Consider the following 25,000-nt stretch of genomic DNA (forward strand, 5'->3'; position numbering starts at 1 on the left):
CTATTTGAATACTTTAATATTAATATTTTCTATCTACCTCCACTTTAATATTAATATTTTCTATCTACCTTATCTCAACTAGTAAAATATTTGTCAGTCCTGGAACAAATCTGGCAAAATAGTGATGGATAATTTTGAGTGGAACTGTCAAATATTTCAATGTATTTTTGTGCAATTTGTACAATTAATAGATGAAAATAGTAGACGGTCTCCTCTATATGCAGAAATATTGAGACCTGAGAATATTGTTCTCTGGCACCAGCAAGTTATCCTAAGTTTAAGAGCATATTAAGAGGGTTAGAGAGGAAAAATACAAATGCTTTTATGTAAGGTGATGCTTTTCTTAACCCATATTTACATTTCACTGTAGGTGGGATACTGAGGAGAAATAATAATTAATTCTGGTTTAATTCAAACGTTAAAGTTCTCCTTTTTATACAGTATAATAAGGCAGGTAAGTAGAATAATGTAATAATTCTAACAAAACCATCATTTAATGATTTATCTTATTTGTATAGTGATATTGCTGAAATATTCGGTTCTTCCTTTCATGTTAATCTCTGTCCCTCCATTAAAATTATTATCAAAGAGGTTTAGGAGCAATAACTCAATAACAATAACATTGATTATACCCATCTTATATGACTTACCAACACTAACACTGATTTACCATGGGATAATCCCTCAGGTTATATAATTCCCTTGCTCATATGTATTGCCCTAATGAAGACTTTTTTTTTAAAGAATTCTTTGGGGCTTACATTTTAACGTGATGATATAGCTTCATGATTAACCTAAAACAACTTTCCTTGAGAAAGATGGAAAAGCAGTTTTTCTTCACTTACTTTTAAATATCCCCTAAAAGAAGTGGCTGATTACACTATTTGCATACAAAAAAATAGTTTTAATTGGAGGACAGATTGAACAGTCTATTTGTGCAACACTTTGAAATGAATGTTTCCCATCGGTTTTAATTAGCAATTATTTAACTTCATTGATGTTGATGATTCTACACCAGATTTTATAAAGGTACATTTAGTAATACAATTTAACCTTCAAAATGAAAAGAATCGCAACCTACCATTTCTCTTTAAAACTCTATACTATAACAAAAGTACTTTTCAAAAGTAATGACAAATTTTAATGTACACATTTTCCCCGTTATTTTACTTAATTATGTATCTATCTGTTTATTAAATTTACCTATTCCTACCATTTTTACTTGCAGCAGTCCACATGCAAGCTTTTCTGGTGCAATTGTAGTTATTGCTGAAATTGAACTAAAAATCTGATTTGGAACTGGCTTTAGAGAACCTTGATAGGTATCAAGGTTCTCTAAAGCCAGTTCCAAATCAGATTTTGGACCTTATTTGTACACCACAAATAAGCCTTTTGTTCAACATACCTTTACTGTCTATTTCACCAAACCTCAACTGTACCCTTTTACTACATACAAAAAGTATGATTCAAATCCCTCATTTAGCTTCAGCCATTATTGAAACCATGTTTAGTGTTTTGCCAAGGATCTATCCACCCCTTTCGCAATAGACAATTTAAAACTGGAACAACATCAAATGTAACAGAGAAACAAAACAGTCCAAAACACACTATCAATGCCCCCACCCCTATTGCAATGCTGCTGGGAAAGAAATGTTTTCCCTCCTGCTGGCAAAGTTATATTCAAAGTCTGTGCACCATTATTCACAGTGACTATTCATAAGACAAAACTAGTCTACCGGGACAGTTTACAAAGAATACATTTTGAACATGTTTTGTTGTCACTACAGTATACTGTACTCATTTTAACCCTTAGCCACAGTACAATATCATTTCAGCAGAGAAAGCACACTGAATGCTACAAGTAAAATCAAGCTATGAGTGGTCTTCCTATGCCGGATATTTTGTTGTATGTAAACCTTCCTACTGTTCATTCCACAGGCCATCAACTTGTACCCGGTACCTTCCACCATTCTTTGTAAGCCCTAAACAAAAATGTCTATCTTAGGAAAATGATATTCTCAAAGTCAAGCAGCTGGCATGTGTGGCAGGAGTAGGAAAGGGAAGATATCCACTTGATGCATACAGTATACTATTCTGGAAAGCCCGGATCAACGGGAAGTATATCCAGTTGCAAGGCTACAACCCACTACTGGTGTCATGTCCCAAATCTAAAAAATAAGATATAAAAAAAACGACACATGATCTACATTCTGAATAAGCATTTTTAAAATTTATAAATGTTTATTATATATTTGCATGGTGATAGCTATGCTATGTAAATGTAGGTCAATGAGGAATAAGGATCCTCCATTTGAAGAAAACTTCAAAACATTTATATCTTACCTTCTGTCATGTGTAGACTTCCAGAAAGGACTCAAAAGATAGCCCATTACAGTAGAATAAAATAGGAAATAGAATTTCTCAGCAAATAAGCAATATGCAATGTATTTAGCTAAATTCTGATTAATAAATAAAAAGGCAATCTATTGCAGGATCCAATCTGGGTCAGTCACTGGGACCAGAGGTTTAGTCTTCAGATCTTTTGAACTTGTGCTGGAGCCCCCATCCTCAGAGAACCTCTCTCTCACCAGAATGTGTGGGCTCCAGCACAAGTCCAAAAGCTTAGAAGACTAAACCTTTGGTTCAAGTGACCTACCGAGATTGGATCCTGCAACATTATCCTGGGACATATATACTTGCCTTCATTTGTAAGGCAATCTGTATTGACTCTGTGAAACACATAGTCAAATCCCAACCCCAGGTTGTGTAGAAAATGTGGCATTTCATAAGCTATGAAAGGTATATGCTATGTCTTAAAACAGCTCTGTTTTTCATAAAATTCCTAACTGGGAAAGAAGATACAGTGAAGCCATAAGAAGAATATGGAACGCTCATCTATAATCCTGGCATTCCCCAATGCCATAAAATTGATGGTGATAGCAGACAGGATAATCACTAATGTTCATCAGCTTTACTATGCTGCCACATAAATGCAGTCTATCCCCCAATTCCCAACAAGATGTGTTTAAATGAATCTTTCTCTACTGTCTCCCAAATTTATAAAAGCTTGGCAGAAAGACTTTTAATTATTAGAAATTTAGAAAGTTTCAATGATGCCATAAACTTCGATCATTTCTGTCTTTCTGCTCTGTCCCCTATTTCTTTCTCTCTGCTATTTTCCTTCTACATTAGAGGGTTGCCAGAAAAAGAACACAAACTTGAAAGAGGTTTTAACAGATAATATGGAGCTTGTCAAAAATATCTCCCTCCTGATATAGGAGAATGCTTGTTTTAGCCTTCTTATCAATACAAATATGTCAAAGCCTGAAAGGATAAAAAGCAAGAACGAAACAATGAAAGCTGTAATTTTGATTCTGGCTGGAGTCTAAAAGACTCTGTGAAAAAATGTGCAAAGTATGTGCACACTAAAACTACTGGAAGAACTACAACAAAAAACTAAAAAGAAGGAAGAAGGAAGAGGGCATTCAATGGAAGGTGAATTCCTTCACCTTTTTCTTTGATTGATCTACTACTGCAAACCAGCTATTTACGTAAATGGTAAAATACCTTTGCAAAAATAAAGAGAACAATATAGTTTGGATTTATGTATGCTTATCCAAAGCAAGCTTCAATGTAATTAATGGAATTCTGAAAAATATATACATATATTATAGCTTCAAAATACTATTGAAGATTAAACACTTGTAACTTAGTGAAGTAAAAATTAATTATTAGAAATGTAGTATAATTTACCAAATGCAGGCAGGCAATTCATATTATAAAAAACAAGAAAGCCATATTCACCAACTATAAAAAATAAAATAAAATAAAAGTACATGTTTTACCACACTTTCTTAAGAATATATATGAGCAATAGAATTCATAGGCTTTTACATTTAGCTAATAATTAAGGCTTTTGTTTTATTCTCTTCTTCCTTGTTTTTAAAAATAATATCTGATAATGGTTCTAGGAACCAAAAAAACTGGCATCATCTTCTGTTTTATTATTTTAATAAAGATTTAACTCAACTATGATTTTGTGTATAAGTCCCCTTTCAAACCCTCCCTGGTAAATTTCCAAAACAGGTAATCAATATTTTTTCTCAGACATTTTCCCACTCATGAAGAATGAGCTTGTCTTCAACCCGTAAATGTAAAAAAGTGTGTGTTCTATTGAAAGTGGGGGAAAAAAATATCCAGGAGAAATAAATATATGTCCTGGGTAGTGAGAAGGAAAACTATTATCTTTTGTTTCAGATTAAACCTGGTATTTTTCAGAAAACAGAAAGGAATTACAAATAAAGTTGAGTTAGAAATTTCTGATTCATGGAATAGTTATTCGGTTAAACTGGTAAAAGTTTACTTAGTTGTGCTAGGTTTTAATTTTCCTGATTTCAGTTTTCTCAATGAAAATTGAGTTTATTTGAACAACTTGATTTAATGGTACTATGGTATGGCAACTGATGGAGTGAGCGTTTACTGGCTTGACGCCCTTCCTGATGCCTACGTGGGAATTCACAGAAGATATTTACTTTTTGCGCCCTAATAGAAAAATATGTGTTGCTGCCTAGGATTGAACTCCCAGCCTCCTGAGTGTGAGGTGAGCATCTTCACCTCTAGGCCACTATGCCACTCAATGAGTGCATTATTAATGTATACAAATATATACTTAATGTTTACAAATGTTTTAAAATGAGATTTTACAATTATTTTCACAAAGGTGTAGTCTGAAAATGGTTGGATTTAGAAATGACCAAATAAACAAGGCTGCACCTTGAGAACATATGTAACCTTCTAACCTAAACATAAAGATTATTCTCCCTCTTTCCTTTCCTCCATTTGCTGTTCTTAAAAAAAACAGATAAACAAAACTGGAGGACGATAAAGCACAGCTAGTATGAAATGTATTTTATGTAATTAACAAAAGAATAGCTTACCTTTACTACACGATCACTTCCACATGTCACCATAAGTCCCCTTGAAATATCCATGGACATATGGCATATGTTGTGTTTTCCTTCATGAAAAGTTGCCAAAGAGGTACGACTGGAAGAGAGAGAAAAGTGGATTTAAATAACAGCAACCTTTGAGATCTTATTTAATCCAGGGGCAAAAGACAGCAATACAAAAATACTTATGCAAAGTAAAGCTTCTTTAAAGCAGTTATGCTAAGCTCAAGACCAATTTCATTATTTGAATTATTTTATTTATGTATCAAATTTAGAAATCGCCTAGCTCCCTCATAATTATATTTGAAGAAGCAGCCAGTTAACTAAAGATCATGTTGAATCTGAACAGTGAAAGCATGAAATAAAGGATTTATAAAAACAACAGCAAAAATCAAATCCCAACATTAAGATAGTAACAAATCCACATGCCAGGCGATTTATATTTAAAGGCTCTGTTCCAACATATTTGCAATCTTGTACACATACATACATACACAAATACACACACACACACACACACACACACACAGGCAAGAACTTAAAACACCATTTCAAATTATAATGCAAACACAGAAGATCTAATTAACAATAATTTTTCTATTTCGGGAATGGACGCTTTTGACCTGCTGCTTTAGGAAATAGATAGCTCAACTCTGCATTCAGTATTATCATAAGGGAGAACAGTTAATCTGGCAAATACCCTAAGCAATGGAGAAGAATTAAAGCAAGTATGTTCTTCACTTAAATCAGATAGATATTAAACTTCTAACAAATTAACAATGTTATATACAGGGCTTTTTTTCTCATAGAACGCCCAGAACGGAGTTCCAGCACTTTTTTTGGATGGAACCTTGTAGGGTAGGCAAGGCGGGTTGTATGACATGTGTGAGTTCTGGCACCTTTTTTTTTTTTTTTTTTTAGAAAAAAAGCACTGGTTATATATAACCACAGACAGGAAAACATACCGTGTTTTACAAGAAAAAAATGGTTAGTCAACATGCTTTCCTCCTAGCGCTGATTTAACCTTTAATTTAAGCAGGATGTTTCCTACTACAGTACTGCACTGTTTCTATATCTGAGTTATCTTGTTATCCATCCATGAGTTGGTACAAAACAATACTAATTCAACAAGTCTTATTATTTTCTGGGAAGAATGGGAAAAAGATCATTTGTTGTATTTTATGAAAAGGTGATGAGTTGATACTTGCTGTGATAAAGGAGGAAGTCATTTCTTTATATATGTATTTTATTTTTATTTACTACATTTTTATTTTTTCTTTTCAATTTTCTTGCACTTTATATTTTTTATTCTATTTTAGTTTATATTAGTTTTATATTTGTATTTATAATTTAATTTAATAAAATTACTATCAAAACCAACCCTCATTATTTTCTGAAAAGTGTGATTAGGAAAAGCAAGGATATTTGCAATCAAAGGTAACAATGAAATTCAGAGTACTATGGAAGTGGCAAAACATTCCTTTTTTGGAGATAAGCTATGTTGAAAATTACTGGTGACAGGTATGAAGGAGCTCGGGAAACAAACTGCAACTGGCAAAGCTAACAATGGAAGAGAAATATTTGCCTAAAGGCTACTTAGTGGGAAATGGGTATACATGTCCAACGGTCACATAACATACTTCCCCTGATACTCGTTAACAGGTCCGATGACCTTACCTCCAAGATAATGTGTGACAAAGCATTACAGATTTTTTTTTGACTTGAAAATATAAAGGAACAGTATTGGCTCAAGGGGGAAACCAGACCACTTAATGACATCTTAAGGCTATTTACTTATGGGATGACAGTGAGGCAACGTGGGGTGAAAAAAGATTTATGTTATCATAGCTAATTGTGCCACCACAAACTGCGAACAGCAACATAGCTAAAAAGTAAAAAAAAAAAAAGATGGCGAAATGGAACCAGTATTATTCAATCAGGAATTCAAACTGGAGCTTGGGAAATTAAGGTTCAAATGCTACACAGACCAAAAGAAGTTTGACGGCTGAAGAAACAGCCTCCCTATTTCTGGGGGGGGGGGCTGAGTGCCAGAGTAAAATATACCAAATGCTAGGTAGAGTACAAAATCCGGTTTGGTGTAGTGGTCAAGACATCAGCTAGAAACTGGGAGACTGGAGTTGTAGTCCTGCCTTGGGTATGAAGCCAGCTATTTCAGTCCTAGGCAATGACAAATCATTTTTGAAAAACCTTGCCAAGAGAACTGCAGGGATCTGTCCAGGCAGACTCTGAAAATTGGACATAATTGTACAGAAGGGAAAAAAAGGGAGGTACAGAATAAGAAGCCAATGGAAAACCATTTCTGAAAATGTTGCTACAAAAATGCATGGACATGTTCAAACAGCTGCCAGGAGTCAAAACTAACTTGAAGGCACCCACATTAAAAAACAAAACTAGGCCAAAATCATAATTTTGCCTAATAATTAATTAAAAATCAAACTCTAGACCCAAATCACTAGGCTGAACATTAATAGGCAGGAAGCAAGGCACACAGCAAACATGAAAGAATGGCAAGTAATATCTAGAACATAAACTAGATATAGATTTCATGAGAAATTATTGAAGGGCTCAAGGATTTGGGACTATACCTAGGATGGGTCAAGGCAAAGTAAATAGCACGTACATCTTGACTGATGAATGGAAACTTCAAGCTTCTTGATTCATTGTCTATTTATTTAGCAAATGATAATCTGGTAGCTAATATTTATAATGAGTCCTCCTGCAGTTTCAATGATGCCATGAACTTTGATCATTTCTTTCTTTCTGCTCTGTCCCTATTTCTTTCTCTCTGCTATTTTCCTTCTACATTAGAGGGTTGCCAGAAAAAGAACAGAAGCTTGCAAGAGGTTTTAACAGATAATTTGTAAAGAGCTTATCAAAAATATCTCCCTCCTGATATAGGAGAATGTTTGTTTTAGCCATCTTATCAATACAAATATGTCAAAGCGTGAAAGGATAAAAAGCAAGACCGAAACAATGAAAGCTGATTCAGGCTGGAGTCTAAAAGACTCACTGTGAAAAAATGTGCCAAGTATGTGCACGCTAAAACTACTGGAAGGACTACAACAAAAAACTAAAATGAAGGGAGGAAGAGGGCATTCAATGGAGGTGAATTCCTTCACCTTTTTCTTTGATTGAACTTCTACTGCAAACCAGCCATTTAAATGGTAAAACATCTTTGTAAAAATGAAGATAACAATATAGTTTGGATTTATGTATGCTTATCTAAAGCAAGCTTGAATTAATGGGATTCTGAAAAATATCTATGTATATTATAATTTCAAAATAATGTTGAAGATTGAACATTTGTAATTGAGTGAAGCAGAAATTATGCAATGTTTTATGATCTCAACTTGATAAAATTCCCATCCTACCCTTTTGCTAATCAGAAATGACAGAAATAACTTTTTAAAAAACATATTTTGTTTCTGATAATCCCTGCATTAGGGTTAGTATATTGTCAAATTTTGGATTTGTTCCTAGAAACTAAGACCTGATTGGATCAGCTCCCTTTTTTTGGAAAAAAAAAGCCACTTCATATTTCTACAGGATTTGAACTGATTAACGAACTGAAAGCAGTTCAAGCTGCTAACTGTTATTTATAAGCTCTTACATGGTTTGGGACTTAGATAACCTCAGACCAGCTATTTGTAATGGTTTCTGCCTGTTCAGTAAAAACTGGGAGAATGGGTTATAACCTAAAGGATTTTCATCTACAGATACTATGGGAACAAGACTTTTCAATTACATCTTCTATTCTTTGGGAAAGTATCCCAACCATTTCCTTATTATAACTGGTGTTCTCCCTATTAACTGTCTAAAAAGCCATTAAAACCTGGTTATTCCAAACAGCCTTGGATAAGATATCATTGTGAATGGAGATGACTCTTACTATAGTATGTTTGGTGTATGATATTTCTCTAGGACTATGTTTACAAATAAATATTAGTTCTTGGAAAGAAATTTAAGAAAACCTATTTTTCCTTTGTTGCATTATAATAGTATTGGATATATTACTAGAAATGAATTAGCAGAAATTAAAACCTAAGTCTTTGCAACCAATTTTATTTGCTGCATACATTAACTTTAAAGAAAATGAATTAAAAAAACCTTATGAAAGGAAGGATATCTATAGTTCTTATCTCACATACTGTATATATTATTTTGGCCTCAAATCTCAGACTTAAAACTAAAGGGCAGTAAGTCAGAGTCCTCTAAGCTATAGTACTCACTCTTCATCTTTGACAGACTCAAAACAAGAGTCACAAACCCGGACCTGGAATTCAAAGCCCATTATAGGATAGCTGGAGCGTTTCGTGCTGCATTTGCCACATACTGCTTGACCACATTTCCTACAGTGATGCTGGATAATGGAAATGAAAATGAGAAGCAATCAGAAATATATTCCAAATTAATCCAAATATTAAGAAGAAAGCAATAAATTTCTCATGTTTTCAGCCAATGAGTTCACCATTGCATTCATCAAAGAAGCCTACTATCTCTGTAGGCCTATCCCAGTTAATCTCCTAAAGACAGCAGTCTAAATCTGTCCCAGATAAAAATCTCAGTTAATAAGCAAAATTATAATGAACATTTTAATTTGCACATAACCTGATCTAGACAAATCTAATGCAGAACACTACTTTGTGCTCAGATGCATAAAGAAAGACTTCAAGACAATTCTAGCTAATTTAGTTCACTCAGGAGTGCAGTTTTTAGTGCGTCCACTAGCATGATGAAGCCCTACTTGCTGGGAATTCTGAAAAATACATTTCCAATACATCTGGTGAACTCTAGGTTGGGAAAAGGTTGACTTAAAATCCAGAAGAGCTATGTTGCTGCTGAAAGGTCATGGAAGATGAGAAGGAAGTGTGCATGGTAATCAGGAACTAATTCAAAGAGACATCCTAATTAACTTCTTTAGCTTTCATACTGTTATAAATAAAACACTGCTAGCTTCTTACCTGCCTCAGACCCAGGGTCTTTGTATCCCACATCTGCTTTATATTCCAGAAAAACGGCTGCTCACATTTCTGACAGGAATCACTTTCTAACCACTGTGGGGCCTGGAAAAAAAAAGATGACAGAAACATACTTAAATATGCCATTCCGAAAAAATAAAAAACACTCCCCAGCTTTAAAAATGTAAGCGGAATTAAAGTGTAACCTTTTTTATTTGTTTAGATACAATTAGAAATAGATAAAAGTCTACAGTTCACAGATAAGGGCTACTACAGCAGTGTCCTTGAAAGCAAGGGTATGTTATAAAAGTTGCTTCCTCTCAGATCTAATTAGAGCAATATAGTCTTAAATGGTGTAGATGAGGTCACTCAAGCTGCCTCTCAGATGCCTCCTACACTTAACTTGGTATGACGCAGTTTTCACTTCACCACATCAATGAAAAATATGCTTTTGTTACACTTCAACAATTAGCTTCCTGTAGGAGGTTAAGGGCTTCCGTTTTTTCAATGTGGATGATTAAGAAAAAGTACTGGGTAACTGAAAAGCTGAGGTTTTCTACAATCAAACCATTATGCCTTCCATTTTCACTCATAATTTGAAGTTAAATATGACCTGTTCGCATTCTGAAGTACCATCGGTGTTATTTAAAGCAATTAATAATTGCCTGGGTCAATTCTTTCGTATAAAGGCTGGTTTCCATTCTTGGTCTCACTGCGAACAGAGCTTTTGGAAAATCATGTAAAGACTAGGATTTTCCATAATTTATTGTCTTATAAATAAATTCTTCCAAAATAGCGTAACCAATTATTTTTTCAATAGACATTTTTTATGTATGGAAAAATGGCTGGGCAACTGAATTGACAGGTGCAGCCAGCAAACATTTTTGAATGCTTGGTAATCTAACTAACAAATGTTATTCAAAGACATAATATTCCACAAGCTGTTACAAATTTCATCAAATATACACAGTGCTTCTAATTAAGGGAGTTATAGCTTATGTCTTTGAATAAAATATGTTAGTCTGAAATAAGGCTCCTTCCGATTTTTGGTTACCATAAACTAACACAATGGTGACCTCACTAAACAGCATCTTCAGTACTATTCTGGCCTTGAAGACTAACCTAGATAGTGTGATGGCACTACAACTTTTAATATTTTTCTTGTTTAAAATTTTATTTAGTATAGAAAGCTAGGGTTGTTCTTTCCAGATACCAACATTTCTCAAATGTTTCTATTAATGGGATGATGGCAAGTATGCAGGATTGTATATTGTATTTTTTACAGCATGCAACCCATGTCTTGACCTACATGCTAGAAATTCAAGACACTAAGAGATATGTCAATGTTATATTTCAGTACAATCACAATTTTATCTTTTACATTTACATTACAAGGTTTCTTAAACATTAAAAAACTTCTTAAAAGGCAATGATCTGGCAACTAGAAGAAGGTGACGCCAATTCCAAAGGAGAGCATACTTGAGTCATTTTCCTCACTCCCACTTCTAAAATATCACTGCAGTATGACTTTTCTGGCTATTTGCTAAATTTGACTGATTAGCTGTGAGGTAACAGAATAAAGGAATGCTATAATTAGGGAATATTAGCTGATCATCTGTCCTTTCGATATAAAAAAACCTTTTATTTTTGTTCCTACCTCTTCTCTACTAACATCCATATTCCAGACTGTGATCCCTCCATCTGCTGAACAAGAAATCAGTTGTCGTGTGAGATGGAGGTAACAGAGGGCCTGCACCTTGTCACTGTTAAGAAAAAAAACCCAGCTAGGTGATAAAGATATGTAACATTGGTATTTTGCATGTTTGACTTGAAACCATTCAAATCTTGGGTGGTTATTTTGGGGGGGATGCTTGCTAAGAACATTTTAAAATATCAAACTGCATATACCTGGATTTAAAAAAAAATATTGCTATTAATTTGCATGACAGTTTTATATTACATAGATCGCAGCTTTACATGTACAACCATATTTCCAAACATATTGCTTCCCAAAATATCAATTATAAACTCCAGGAGCTCAAGTCAGAATGGCCAATAGTTATAGAAGGTATAGTCTCTAGCACACTGGGGAAAAGCCAGGTTAAAAAAGATATTGTTGTCATCTTTCCAGATGTTCCAGGGTTAATTATAAACAGGTACTAAAGGATAGAATAGCTTTTTGAGGAATATATTTTTGTAACTCTTTGTGCAAATTTCAGCTGTTAAATTATCTTACTTATCCAGTAAAAGCAGATGTTGGCTCAAATTCTACAATTTTCGATAAAGTATTTTGAACTGAGGACAATGACAATTTGGAATCAAAATAACCCCATGTCACCCCTAGGAAACCCACATTGCAAAACAGTGTCCATTGTAGACAACAAAGAAATAATCTTTTTTGCCTTCCTCAACAAGAGATAATCATTCTTTTTCCTGCTGCTAAGTGGAGACACTGTTTATTCATACTCGAGAAAAAATATTAAGAGGCTACATATCTTAAATGTTTGTTAAAGTACTGTTATATTTGCAAGAATGAAGTGTTTATTAAATAGTGACAATGTGTTTTGTAAAAGAAGGGTTTTGCATAAACAGAACTTCCAAGAATTTAGTCTTTTTGGGGAGCCTGGGGATAGTCATTAGCACTGCACTGTTCCTTAATGATAGAAGACTCTAATGAAGCAAGAGTCTTTATTGACACTTGGGGAACAAGTTTTCTGTATCTTCTACCAGCAACTGCCTTGTTAATTGCAGAAGAAATCCATTCTTCTGGACCACTGCAATTTATTTGCATGTGTCTCATGCTTTTCTGTCAGCATGCTATGTGTCTGCACTAAGGTGTAAGATACGGCTGGATAAAACTAGGAAACAAACAGAAAGATCTAAAGCATCAGATTTCAAATCTTTATCCCAAACTCCATGTGCTTTTGAAGAATATCAAAATAACATACTGCAATACACATTCAGAAACAACACTATACAAAAATTTTAGTTGATTATGGCTGGCAGAAAATAGAACCAAATAAAACCCTTCATGCCTACGTAACACCAAAAGCTAATCAGCATTAATACACGCTAGGAAACAAAATGGCTACATACTGATGACCTTGAAGAAGCAGGGTCCGACCTCTTCTTCCACCAATGTCCCACATGATTATGCTATTATCAGATGCTCCAGAGAAAAGTAATCGCTGAACAGGATCCCACCACAAAGAAGAAATACTTCCTATATATATGGGGTGAGGGTGGGGAAAGGAGAAGGGTGAAATGTTGACAATGTACACTTGCTGGATGAGTATGTACAAACAGAAATCCTATGGCAATCTCTCTTGTAAAGGGATATTTTTATTGTAGAAAAAGAAACCGCTGAAAACACGATAGAGCATTTGCCGAATTGTACAACAAAGTGGAGATTCCCCACCCCTCCTGATTAAAAAAAGTCTATGTTGAAATTGTGTTTTTACCTTGGGACATTTTTTAAATGAAGTCTTCACAGAAAACAGAGATCTCAATCTTCTTCAGCTGCTAAACTTAAACTATTTTAGCATCTTTGAATTACAAATTAAATGTCATGGGAAAAATTGTTTACTTCCTAACAATATCTTAAAATCAACTAAAATACAAGAGGAGACCTCTCAAAGCTACAATTTATCTCAATCCGTTTCAATTGAAACAAGGTATTGATGATGGTGGAAGTTGAAGCGTACCTTCATATGCAAGATCAATGCTTACCTTATCAAAGCTTCATTCCTTCCCCTATCTTTTTTAATAAACTGAAGAATGTTAGACAGTGAAGTGAGTGCTATGTTGGTTAAAGAGCCAAATTAAGATAAAGAAAACTCAACTTTAAAATCCTTAGTGTTAATTAAATCATTCAGAAGTTATTTAAATTTGCTGTAATCTACCCTACATAATTGTTATGAACATTAACAACTGGAGACCCACATAAACTACCTTATGCCTCATGGAAAAAAGCAAGGTATAAGATGATAGATAGATAGATGATAGATAGATAGATAGATAGATAGATAGATAGATAGATAGATAGATAGATAGATAGATAGATAGATAGGATGGATAGTTTTAAATGAATATATTTTAAGCAAACTAGGTCTCTATAAGCCAAATAAAACTATATTCATCTATAAAAACATTTTTAAAAGATTGTGACATATGTGGGAAAACTCAAAAACTGGGGAGGGGATTTCTTAAGTTAAGGGTACATTTACATTTTCTAAATAAAGTCAAATCTATATTAGTGCTTATATTAGAATTCCACATGACTCTCACCTCAAAACATATAGCCAGTAGTACCAGGAATTTTGAAAGTTATATATGATCCTGGTTTACACATCCCAGGTTTACAGTGAGGGAAAAAATTATTTGATCGTCTGCTGATTTGCCCACTGACAAAGAAATGACCAGTCTGTTATTTTAATGGTAGGTTTATTTTAACAGTGAAAGACAGAATAACAAAAAAATCCAGAAAAATGCATTTCAAAAAAGTTATAAATTGATTTGATTTTAATGAGTGAAATAACACGACTTAGTACTTGGTGGCAAAACCCTTGTTGGCAATCACAGAGATCAATGTTTCTTATAGTTGGCCACCAAGTTTGCACACATTTCAGGAGGGATTTTGTCCCACTCCTCTTTGCAGATCCTCTCCAAGTCATTAAGGTTTCAAAGCTGACATTTGGCAGCTCAAACCTTCAGCTCCTTCCACAGATTTTCTATGGGATTAAGGTCTGGAGACTGGCTAGGTCACTCCAGGACCTTAATGTGCTTCTTCTTGAGCCACTCCTTTGTTGCCTTGGCTATGTATTTTAGGTCATTGCCATTCTGGAATACCCATCCACAACCCATTTTCAATGCCCTGGCTGAGGGAAAGAGGTTCTCAACCAAGATTTGATGGTACATGGCTCTGTCCATTGTCCCTTTGATGTGGTGAAGTTGTCCTGCCCCCTTAGCAGAAAAACACCCCCAAAGCATAAAGTTTCCACCTCCATATTTGATGGTGGGGATGGTATTCTTAGGGTCACAGGCAACATTCCTCCTCCTCCAAACATGGCGAGTTGAGTTGATGCCAAAGAGCTCGATTTTGGTCTCATCTGACCACAACACTTTCACCCAGTTCTCCTCTTAATCATTCAGATGTTCATTGGCAAACTTCAGATGGGCCTGTACATGGGCTTTCTTGAGCATTTACATTTACATTTGTAAATAATTGCACCGTTGTTACCTTCTCACCAAGCTGCTTGGCGATAATCTTGTAGCCCATTCCAGCCTTGTGTAGGTCTACAATCTTGTCCTTGACATCCTTGGACAGCTCTTTGGTCTTGGCCATGGTGGAGAGTTTGGAATCTGATTGATTGATTGCTTCTGTGGACAGATGTCTTTTATACAGGTAACAAACTGAGATTAGGAGCACTCCCTTTAAGAGAGTGCTCCTAATCTCAGTTCGTTACCTGTATAAAAGATATCTGGGAGCCAGAAATCTTGCTGATTGATAGGGGATCAAATACTTATTTCACTAATTAAAATGCAAATCAATTTATAACTTTTTTAAAATGTGTTTTTCTGGATTTTTGTTGTTGTTATTCTGTCTTTCACTGTTAAATAAACCTACCATTAAAATTATAGACCGATCATTTTTTTGTTAGTGGGCAAACGTACAAAATCAGCAGGGGATCAAATAATTTTTTCCTCAATGTAACTGAAATGGATAAAAATGCACATGGCAACTATAAATAAAGTACTGTGTATTCCTTAAGAGGAAAAACAGGTAATCAGCAACACAGTATGGGATAATTGTGTCTCAACATTTGGCAACAAAAGGTGTATCTGAATGGCATTTTACTGGTAGATTGCCTCGTCGAATCTTCTGCAACCCATTTGTGCTAAGTATGGCTCATCCTATCTGAGCAGAAAGAGTTAACTGCCCTAACAAGGTAATGCCACTACATGGCAATAAAAATCTGATAAAGATGATTAGCAATAGATGAATAAAAGAAAACAATAGAAAGGATGTTAAAGGAGAGATGGGGAAGAAATCATTTTAAGAATGCCAAAAGATTTTCTGAATCCTTTGTAAATATCTTCCTGTGTTATGTGATGGTCTTAAGAAGTAATAGTCCCAGAAATTAGCAAATCTCTTTATTTAGGCTTTAATAATACAGTAAAAATTCGATGAATTCAAAGCTGATACTGCTTACTACCTAATTAATACATCAGTTATCATGAAAACTGGCTGAGACTCAACATTTGAAAGTCTGACATCTAGTGTTTAAATATTTCAAAGCACAAGAAGTATTTAGAATGAAATGAAATGATAATTAAACTAGAAGAGATTATTTGAGCCACTGGACCCATTCAGTACAGGAATCCAAAGTAAGGCATCCTAGACAGATGCTATCTAGCTTCATTTGAACATATCCCACCACTTCACTTAATAGGTGATTCTGAAATCAAACTGCTCTTACTATAAATACATTTTTCTGATATTCAAGCAAAATTTGCCTTCCTGTGATTTAAATCATTATTTTGTGTTCTGTACTCTGAGGTAAGGGAGAATAGTCTTGGCTTTATTTGGACATTTAACTTTTTAATTAAAAATTACAGTTTAAAATTGGTTTACATTTTCTGGTAGAATATTAATATTCCTGGCACAAATTTAGTTCTGTAAATTTTTGAGTGGTTATCTCCATAATCATACAGCCAAACATTACTTAGAATTACATGATTTCTTAACTCCAGCTCATATAGCCCCTGTAAGGATCTTTTATGTCATTAAACTTCTTTTTTTTTTTCTCTTTCTCTGGATGAACAATTGCATAAAGGTCCCAAAGGTGCTTTTTCAGGAGGCAACTGGACTTCCTTGTTTTTTTCTTTGAAGACGTTTCTCTTCTTATCCAAGAAGCTTCTTCAGCTCTGACTGGAGGGTGGGAAATGGAAGGATCCAGTCAGAGCTGAAGAAGCATCTTGGATGAGAACCTCTTCGAAGAAAAAGCATCTTGGATGAGAACCTCTTCGAAGAAAAAACAAGAAACTCCAGTTGCATCCTGAAAAAGCACTTTTGGGATACCCATTACCTGGATGACTGAGAATCTCCATAGACAATTGCATAAAGGCTCTAGTTGCCTGCTATCTTAAAACTGCAGCTTCAAGGAAAACTTTGCTATCCCACTAAAGTGTAGAACTTAAAAAAAATCACTACAGAGTGATAATTGAAAGACCCAAGTTTCTAATAGATCAACCGGTAGACTGGAAACCAGAGATCTTTTTGCTGGGTATTTTAAACAGGAAATATAGTAAAGAAATACGGTATTTAATTATACATATAACAATGGCAGCAAGAATAGCATACGCACAGTTCTGGAAAAATGAGAATATACCATCAGAGGAAGAAGTGATAAAGAAAATCCTGGACTGTGCTGAAATGGACAAATTAACAAAAGAGATAAAAGAAAAAGAAGACACAGAATATTATTTAATATGGAGCAAGTGATATGACTGGCTAGAGAGTAGAAATAAGAGAGAATAAATATGGAAAGGTTAAACGTGGAAAATGTGTATATAATAATGTATGAAGGAAGAAAAATGCAAATAAGAAATAATGGGGCAATAAGGATAAATACTCTAAAGAAGAATAAGGGGGAAAATGTAAATAATAGAAGATTACTGTTATGAAGTTGATGTTAAAATATATATTGTGTATATATGTGTATTATGTTTTGTTTTGTTTGTCGGTTTAAATAATAAAATTTTTTTTTTTTTAAAAAAAAAGAAAGACCCAAGTTTCTGACTGTAGGGAAAAATAAGTAAAATAAGTAAATGTTCTGAAGCTAGATTCACATACACACCAAGATATGGCTTGACAAACATAGCAATAGCACTTAGACTTATATACCGCTTCACAGTGCTGTACAGCCCTCTCTAAGCAGTTTACAGAGTCGGCATATTGCCCCCAACAATCTGGGTCCTCATTTTACCGACCTCGGAAGGATGGAAGGCTGAGTCAACCTTGAGCCGGTGAGAATCGAACTGCGAGGAGTAGCCTGCAGTACTGCATTCTAACTACTGCACCACCACACCACCAAACATAGTTCCTAAATAAACTATAATTGGCTGGATTTGCATAATACACTGACAAAACATTAAAAATAATATTAAGGTTTATAGTGAAGCAAAATACAAATTCCCCCCCCCCCCGTGTATGTATGTATGGAAATTAGGTATTTGTGTGTTGCAGTTGGAACAAACTGTTTTATATTGGGCCGAAGTGGGTTAGCCCGCATTAAAAAAAAGTGTAGGGAAATGTAAGAGAGAGCTCAGTTATCTTAGCAAAGATAAAATGGACAGGTAACTGAATACAAATTTATGTGGAAATTGTTTTTGAAGGAGAAAATGTTTTTTAATTATATATGAATAATCTAAGTAATCAGATGTTTTGGATCAATGTTTGAATATGGTAATGAACTTTTCAAAGAAGATGGAAGTTCACAGGGTTGTGTAAGTTTTTAGTATCCATTTGCAACTGATGAAATCACACAACGGGGTTAGTTACAGTGTCATCAGTATGGGGATAAATAAATCTGATTTTGTTTCTACCCACTATTTTCACAGAAACTAATAAAAAATATTTAGACAATTGTAGGAAAGTAAAATTTAATTCAGACATAGATACTAGTACTAGCTGGAAAGCGATAAATAACCAGTTCTGGCAGGGATTATACTACTTCTAAAAGAATTTCTTAGTTGAATTTCTTGCTGATTTTGATTTGTATGAGAACATCAGTACTAGGAATAGGTTGGGTGTTCTGTTTCAGTTTGATAATCATGATATGATCTTGACTGGATTCAGACCTACTCTCCATCATTTATACATTTATTACATCCAGACTTCATTACTGCTAACATGGGATTGCTTTTAAAGATTGCTCAAGACACAATGGAGTCTTGGTAAGAACTAAGAAAGCTCATTTACCTTCAGGTCAAAGTTTTGCTATGTTTTAAAACAGTATTCGGTTTATTTGCCTTGTAATTTTCTGAAATGCTACTAAAAATTATAGTACGTGCTAAATGTGTCGAAGAGGATCAGAAAATGGCTAATAATGGGGAAAATCCAATTTGTTGAATTAAGTAAAAATAATAATTGTGTAAGATACAATCCATTTAAAGTCACAAGCAGATCGAAGATGAATTTTAGAAAATAAATGCCAAAATAATAATGAATAACCTAATTTGAGTAATCTTGAGAGGTATGAAGTAGGAATAAAGTCCATGTTTCAAATTTATAAGTTATCCAATGGGTGAAAGGTCATTGAAATATTACTCAACATTTAACAAACGTATCTGAAGACTTTTAACGATTACTGGGCAAAATATTATAGCATAAAACACATTAAAACATTAGACACAATAGTATTTAAAAATAGTGCATATTCTAAAATTTAAGGAACATACAGGATCCAATTGGGTCAGTCACTGGGACCAGAGGTTTAGTCTTCTGAGCTTTTGGACTCATGGTGGAGCATTCTGATAGAGACAAGTTACCAGAATGATAGAGAGAAGTTCCCCGAGGATGGGCTCCAGCATGAGTCCAAAAGTTGGAAGACTAAACCTCTGATCCCAGTGACCAACCCACATTGGATTCTGATACATTATCTTGGCACATCTATATTTGCCTTCATTCAAAAGAACATTCGTTGTAATTCAAAATTAACTGCCTACCTTGGAAGACAAGTGCATAAAATCTAGTAAGAATTTTTTTAAAGATTCAAGATTGTATGCCTAATTTACAAGACAGCTAATTCATTGCTTTGTTTTATGCAAACAGGTAAAACATTTTAATATCAATATATTTATGTATGTTAGGATTTTATTGAAGTTATTCAATAAAACACTCATTTTAGACTTGGTTAGATTTATTTTACTGCTTTTAAAATATTTTTTTAAATGATCAAATAACATTAATTAGCATAAATACTTAATTAAAATATCAAGCTATATTTCCTCATGGCAGCCCACACAAACTAACAATTTCAATAATTATGAGGAAATACTGCAGTTTTGAACGGTACTGGAATGATGTGTAACCCATTTGGAATGAACATTTGATGTTATAAAGAGGCAACTGCCTTGATCAGTGTGAGCTATGCCAGCCACTTATTAGATGGAGAAAGTATGGCCACCATTATCCATCTTTTGATAATCTTTCTCTTCAATATTAGAATGCACTGTCACGGACCTGATGCTACAGTTGATCCAAACCTATACTGGAAAAATGTACTGGATGTAGGGATTATGGCTGCCAAATACTAAAAGTTTTGAAACAGCCTCCATTAACCTAACCAAAATTTCAAAGTGAGGCAACAATAATTTGACTGAGAGAACATAGTGGATATCTCACTCCAACATTAAGGATCAAGTTGTATCTAATGTTTCCTTTTATATAAAAAAGAAAGATTTGAGCTTCAATCAGTTGAAAAACAAATTACCTTCATGACCCTTGAGAGTTGTGATCACTGAACACGTGCTCTGTTCTAGCTTCAATAGAGTAATCTGTCCAGAGTAGTCTCCAATAAAGGCATGCTGGGTTTCAAAGTCATATCTTAGTACAATCCCAAGTCAAGGAGTATGTTTTCAAGGAGTAGTTCCAGTAGAAGGCAAAAGACTGAGTATAAAAAGTAATCTATTTTAATTTGTTCTGAAAGTAGTTAGTAACATGCAGCCGGAATTAGTGAGTCTACTTTTATTTTGAAAAAAGTAAATAAAATATTATGGATGTCTAAAAAATCACTGTCAGTTAACAGGGCTGAAACATGCACATTTTTCAGTGATAGAATTTATTTTCAGATGTCCAGCTTAACAAGACAGAAAAAAGAGAAAGACAAAAATATCAAATTGCACCCCTGTAGGTAACAGTAGTTCTGCTATGCAGGAGATGGAATACCAGCAGAAACAGTGTGACGAGAACTGAAAGAAGAAATACAAGTGACGATGCAGCCAGCTTAAGTAGGGGCATATGAGACTGAGGAGAAATCCTGATTCAGAAGAAAACATCTAAGGAATGTCTCTACTCTCAGCTAAAATCCACATTTACTGATTATGTAATTAAATCTATACTTTTATTTTGTTACCATCTCTTCTACAGTCATCTTTTTCCATTTTATAGATAATAAATCTAATAAACTTCTGTGAAAAAGCAATCTCCTAGCATATGCATTTACATAAAAATTCTTTACTCATTTATTTTTTCACATTAACCCTATTATTAAAAACAAGTAATTTAAAAACTTTCTTGTTCCCCAAACAGGGATTAGAGGCCGATCGGTATACACAATGAGTCAAAATAAATCAAATAAAATTGGTTAGATCATAACATGGCTAGACCAAGAACATATGCACTTAAGTCAGCTTGTTGCCCAGCCTTTTTTGTCAACATTATTCTATCATGTGGAGAATATTGTTTGCTTTACTACAGTGGAAAATACTATATATATATTATATTTATATTTTCAGTTAAATGTGTGTGTGTATGTGTGTGTACATGCACATATACATATGTGTGTGTGCGTGTGCGTGTGTGTGTATATATATATATTTGTCCATATTGGAGCACATCAGATTTAACTTGCCTTAACCAGCTGATTAGTAACCATGAATTGGAGGCATTTGACATCATTCTGAAACAGAGTCTGGCTATGAACTATTTCATGCGATGCCAAAGGGCTCACAGGTTCTAAAAACAAAACAAAACTGGGAGGAGGAATATAAAAAAAAGGTGGGATAACATAGAGAAAAGGCAATTATTACACTAATTTTGCTAAACCTATGGTTACAAATAAATGTATATACAACTGAAATAACTCATTAAAATAACTACAGCCAGTATGTAACACCCAACAAACAGGTTTCCAACTTCCTAGACTAGACGTTATATTATTCAGTCATTTCAAGGAAGAGTCTTATTTGTCTTCTAAAATCAGTTCTCTCCAGCTCTTTTCTGCAAAAGCAGCTAGGGCTGAGAAAGGAAAATAAAGATGACTCGGTAGAATCAGGAACAACTATTTTCTGATCTTATCTATCCATTTCTTTAAATAAAATGGATGTGAAATAGTAAGAAATGTTGGCTAATCAATAGAAAGCATTCTTCTCCTCAAATTCATTTGATAAAGGTATCACCTACCACCTATTTAACATAAGTGGCAAATAATGTATTAGTCTCAAATTCCAGCATTTCCTTATGGTAACACACCAAGTAACATTTTTATAATGCTTTTACAATTTACAGTAATAGCAAAAACTTTTAAAGGTGATTAGTTTCTTGATAGAACCAACGCAGCATAAAATACAAATGTGGGAAATATTAAGACTGGTTAAACAAACTTTTAAGAAATTACACATCTGCTATGATACAGCTACTTTGAAGGATACTGTAGGCAAGATGCCCAGGAAGTGAAATAGTGTCTTCCCAACATATTTCCACTTCTGGTACACATCCAACTGACAGATTTATCATGGCCAGTGCTAATCACCCATTCTGCTTCCAAGCAAAAAATGATTGCTGACACTCTGTTCTGGTGAGCTGTACAGACAGACAAGAAATTATAACACAGAGACAAAAATATTTATACATGAAATGGAATGAATATGATCAAGCCTAGGTTTGTTTCTCTTTCTTTAGTATTCTCCAGGCATTCATTTAATTTTTTTCTCACTACTCATTTTCTTCAAATGGAAATGAAACATTACCCTTCATTAATTCAAAAGAGAAGCCTAGATGAGAAATAAAATATATTCCTAACTGTAATTACACCACACTGTGAAATTAAACCAAGAATAAAAGAGAATAAATGATGAAAAAGAGAGACATTATAAAATTAGTTTGAAATAATAGAAGTCTTGTTTTGGGAAAAGCCAATACTTTTTCTATAAAGCTGTCATGTTATTTTAATATCAGGCTTATGTCAAGGCCACATTCTTATCTATGGCTTAGTTGCAAACAGGATCCTCTTATACGGTGTTGGCATTTCAGTTAAGTTTCTTACGAATGGAGCAACATATTGTTCTAATATTTTGGTTTTCCTCTATGTGTGTGCACGCACATACACACATGTACATACTACTACTATTACTACTACTACTTCTACGGGAAACAAAATAATGTTCTGGAATGCATTTCCTTTCAGGTGAAGCCATAAAGGGAATTGCATGAGTTCTGGTCTGATGCATGTTTAGGATATTATGAAAAATTTTTACAGGATTATAAAAGTTACAATAGTTGTCTTTATGTTTTACAGTTATAGTTCATATCGTTCAACCAATGTTTTTATTTTTATATATATATATATATACATGCACACACACATACACACATACATATATATACATACATACACACACACACACACATATATACACACACACACACACATGTATATATACACACACACACATATATATATGCTTAATACTTATTTTATGAAAATAATATTATCTATGTGAATTAAAATTAAGTCAACATTCCATATAAATTATTGAAGGCTACTCGTATGTGCAGGGGTATTTCACTGTCTCATTACCTGGATAAGTCTTGACAAAATTCATCTTATTAAAGTCTTCTGAAATATGAAATTCCTGAAATCATAAACAAACAGTAAGATACATGATCTAGAAATCCTGTTGATGGTAGAAAAAAATACCCTCACAACCCAAAACAAACAGCAATGTGGGAACCACTGACTCCTATTGAATGATTAACAGATTCTGTCAGCTTGCAATTAAAATGTCCAAGTTTACACTTCTTTCATTTAGAAACAGAGATGGGTGTGGCTACTGGGATAAAAACTTGTTCTGAGTGGACCTTCTGGTAGAAATTTCTTGGATGCTTTTTGGAAAGAAGACTACAGTGTATTTCACAGTATCTGGATGCTATGGCTCTATCCTCTAAATATGTCTGAAAGGCCTTTATATTAAAATAAAAATATTTATTCATATTTTTTTACTTTGAGGCTGAAAACCTCTACACTTTTATAAAGAAAAGTTTCACTGCAATCAATAAAGTTTGCTTCCAGTCAGGAATGCATAAGATTTTACTCTAAAGATGTTTTATGCTGCTTTGAAAAACTGGAACAGGAATAAACTATTAAAAGAAATAAAAGTTGTATAGGAAACATTTTATCCATTGAAATTGTGACTTCATAATGAGGAATAGTTAGACACTTTTGTTCTTCAGTTAATATGGGATGTGCTCCTACAAATTTCTGAAGCATGTCTAAAATCATATGCTGAAATTTCACTTTTTAAAAAAAAATATACCTGCAGAAGAAATGACTACCTCTTAGGTTAAGTTAGAACTTTTTGCTTTTTCTAAACAAATGAGTGTTGCTCTTTAGATGTATTCATCCCAGAGCTTTGGAGAATATTCCTTTGCCTGCATTCTGACTTCACATACAGGTTCGTTTCATATTTTTTCTAACTATGAACGTTAGTTTTCACCATGAAAGTCAGGAAAGACCTCAAAGGTATAAAGAAATGTACCTGGTAATAATTGTATTATTCCTGGTCTGAAATACAAACAATCTTTTCTTTTTCCTTTCTGCAAAGCCAATTTTATGTTTCTTGTAAATATGACTGATTTCCATAGCTTACCAAATTAAAACAAACATTATATAAGCGCCTCATACTTCTCACCAGAAAATGAGATAAAGATACAATTTGGATACTGTTTCATTAAAAATACCTGCAGTGGGAAGTAGAAGCTTTTGTACTTCTATTCCTAAAAAGAGATGGGTGCTCAAGTACAAAGAAGAAAAATCCACCATGTTCAACATATTGATAATAACAGAAAGGTTAAATTCTTTCCATTTTCAGAGGACTTCCGGTGGCAGGCGACTTCGCTGGACGCAGCTGTTTGCTGCTCCCGCCTGTTTCCGCGTAAAAGCCGTTTTGACAGCCTGCATCAGCTGTCAAACGGCTTGATACCTTTCCCCTGGGCATAGGGGGATAGGTGAGCTGCCCGAGGTAGGAGTTGAGTTCCCGAGTCGTCCCTTGTGGACGATGTAGGTGAGA

At 34.1% G+C, this 25,000-nt stretch overlaps 1 protein-coding gene across 1 annotated transcript in view; it reads right to left on the minus strand.

Moving 5' to 3' along the window:
* Nucleotides 1-1,269: 1,269 nt before the first annotated feature.
* The window catches only part of WDFY1 (WD repeat and FYVE domain containing 1), a 29,807-nt gene continuing 6,076 nt past the window's right edge, over nt 1,270-25,000 (minus strand). Inside the window, exons 4-13 of the mRNA XM_015819017.1 lie at nt 23,512-23,566; nt 22,364-22,514; nt 20,425-20,537; nt 13,025-13,151; nt 11,586-11,691; nt 9,932-10,033; nt 9,200-9,330; nt 4,938-5,046; nt 1,366-2,168; nt 1,270-1,288 (exon numbers count right to left, since the gene is read on the minus strand). Coding sequence (XP_015674503.1) covers nt 2,109-2,168; nt 4,938-5,046; nt 9,200-9,330; nt 9,932-10,033; nt 11,586-11,691; nt 13,025-13,151; nt 20,425-20,537; nt 22,364-22,514; nt 23,512-23,566 — 954 coding nt within the window. The 3' untranslated portion in view covers nt 1,270-1,288; nt 1,366-2,108. The remainder of the gene's footprint in view (nt 1,289-1,365; nt 2,169-4,937; nt 5,047-9,199; nt 9,331-9,931; nt 10,034-11,585; nt 11,692-13,024; nt 13,152-20,424; nt 20,538-22,363; nt 22,515-23,511; nt 23,567-25,000) is intronic.

This window comes from Protobothrops mucrosquamatus, unplaced genomic scaffold (assembly GCF_001527695.2).
Source record: "Protobothrops mucrosquamatus isolate PMUCROS unplaced genomic scaffold, P.Mucros_1.0 scaffold847, whole genome shotgun sequence".
Classification (NCBI taxonomy): domain Eukaryota; kingdom Metazoa; phylum Chordata; class Lepidosauria; order Squamata; family Viperidae; genus Protobothrops; species Protobothrops mucrosquamatus.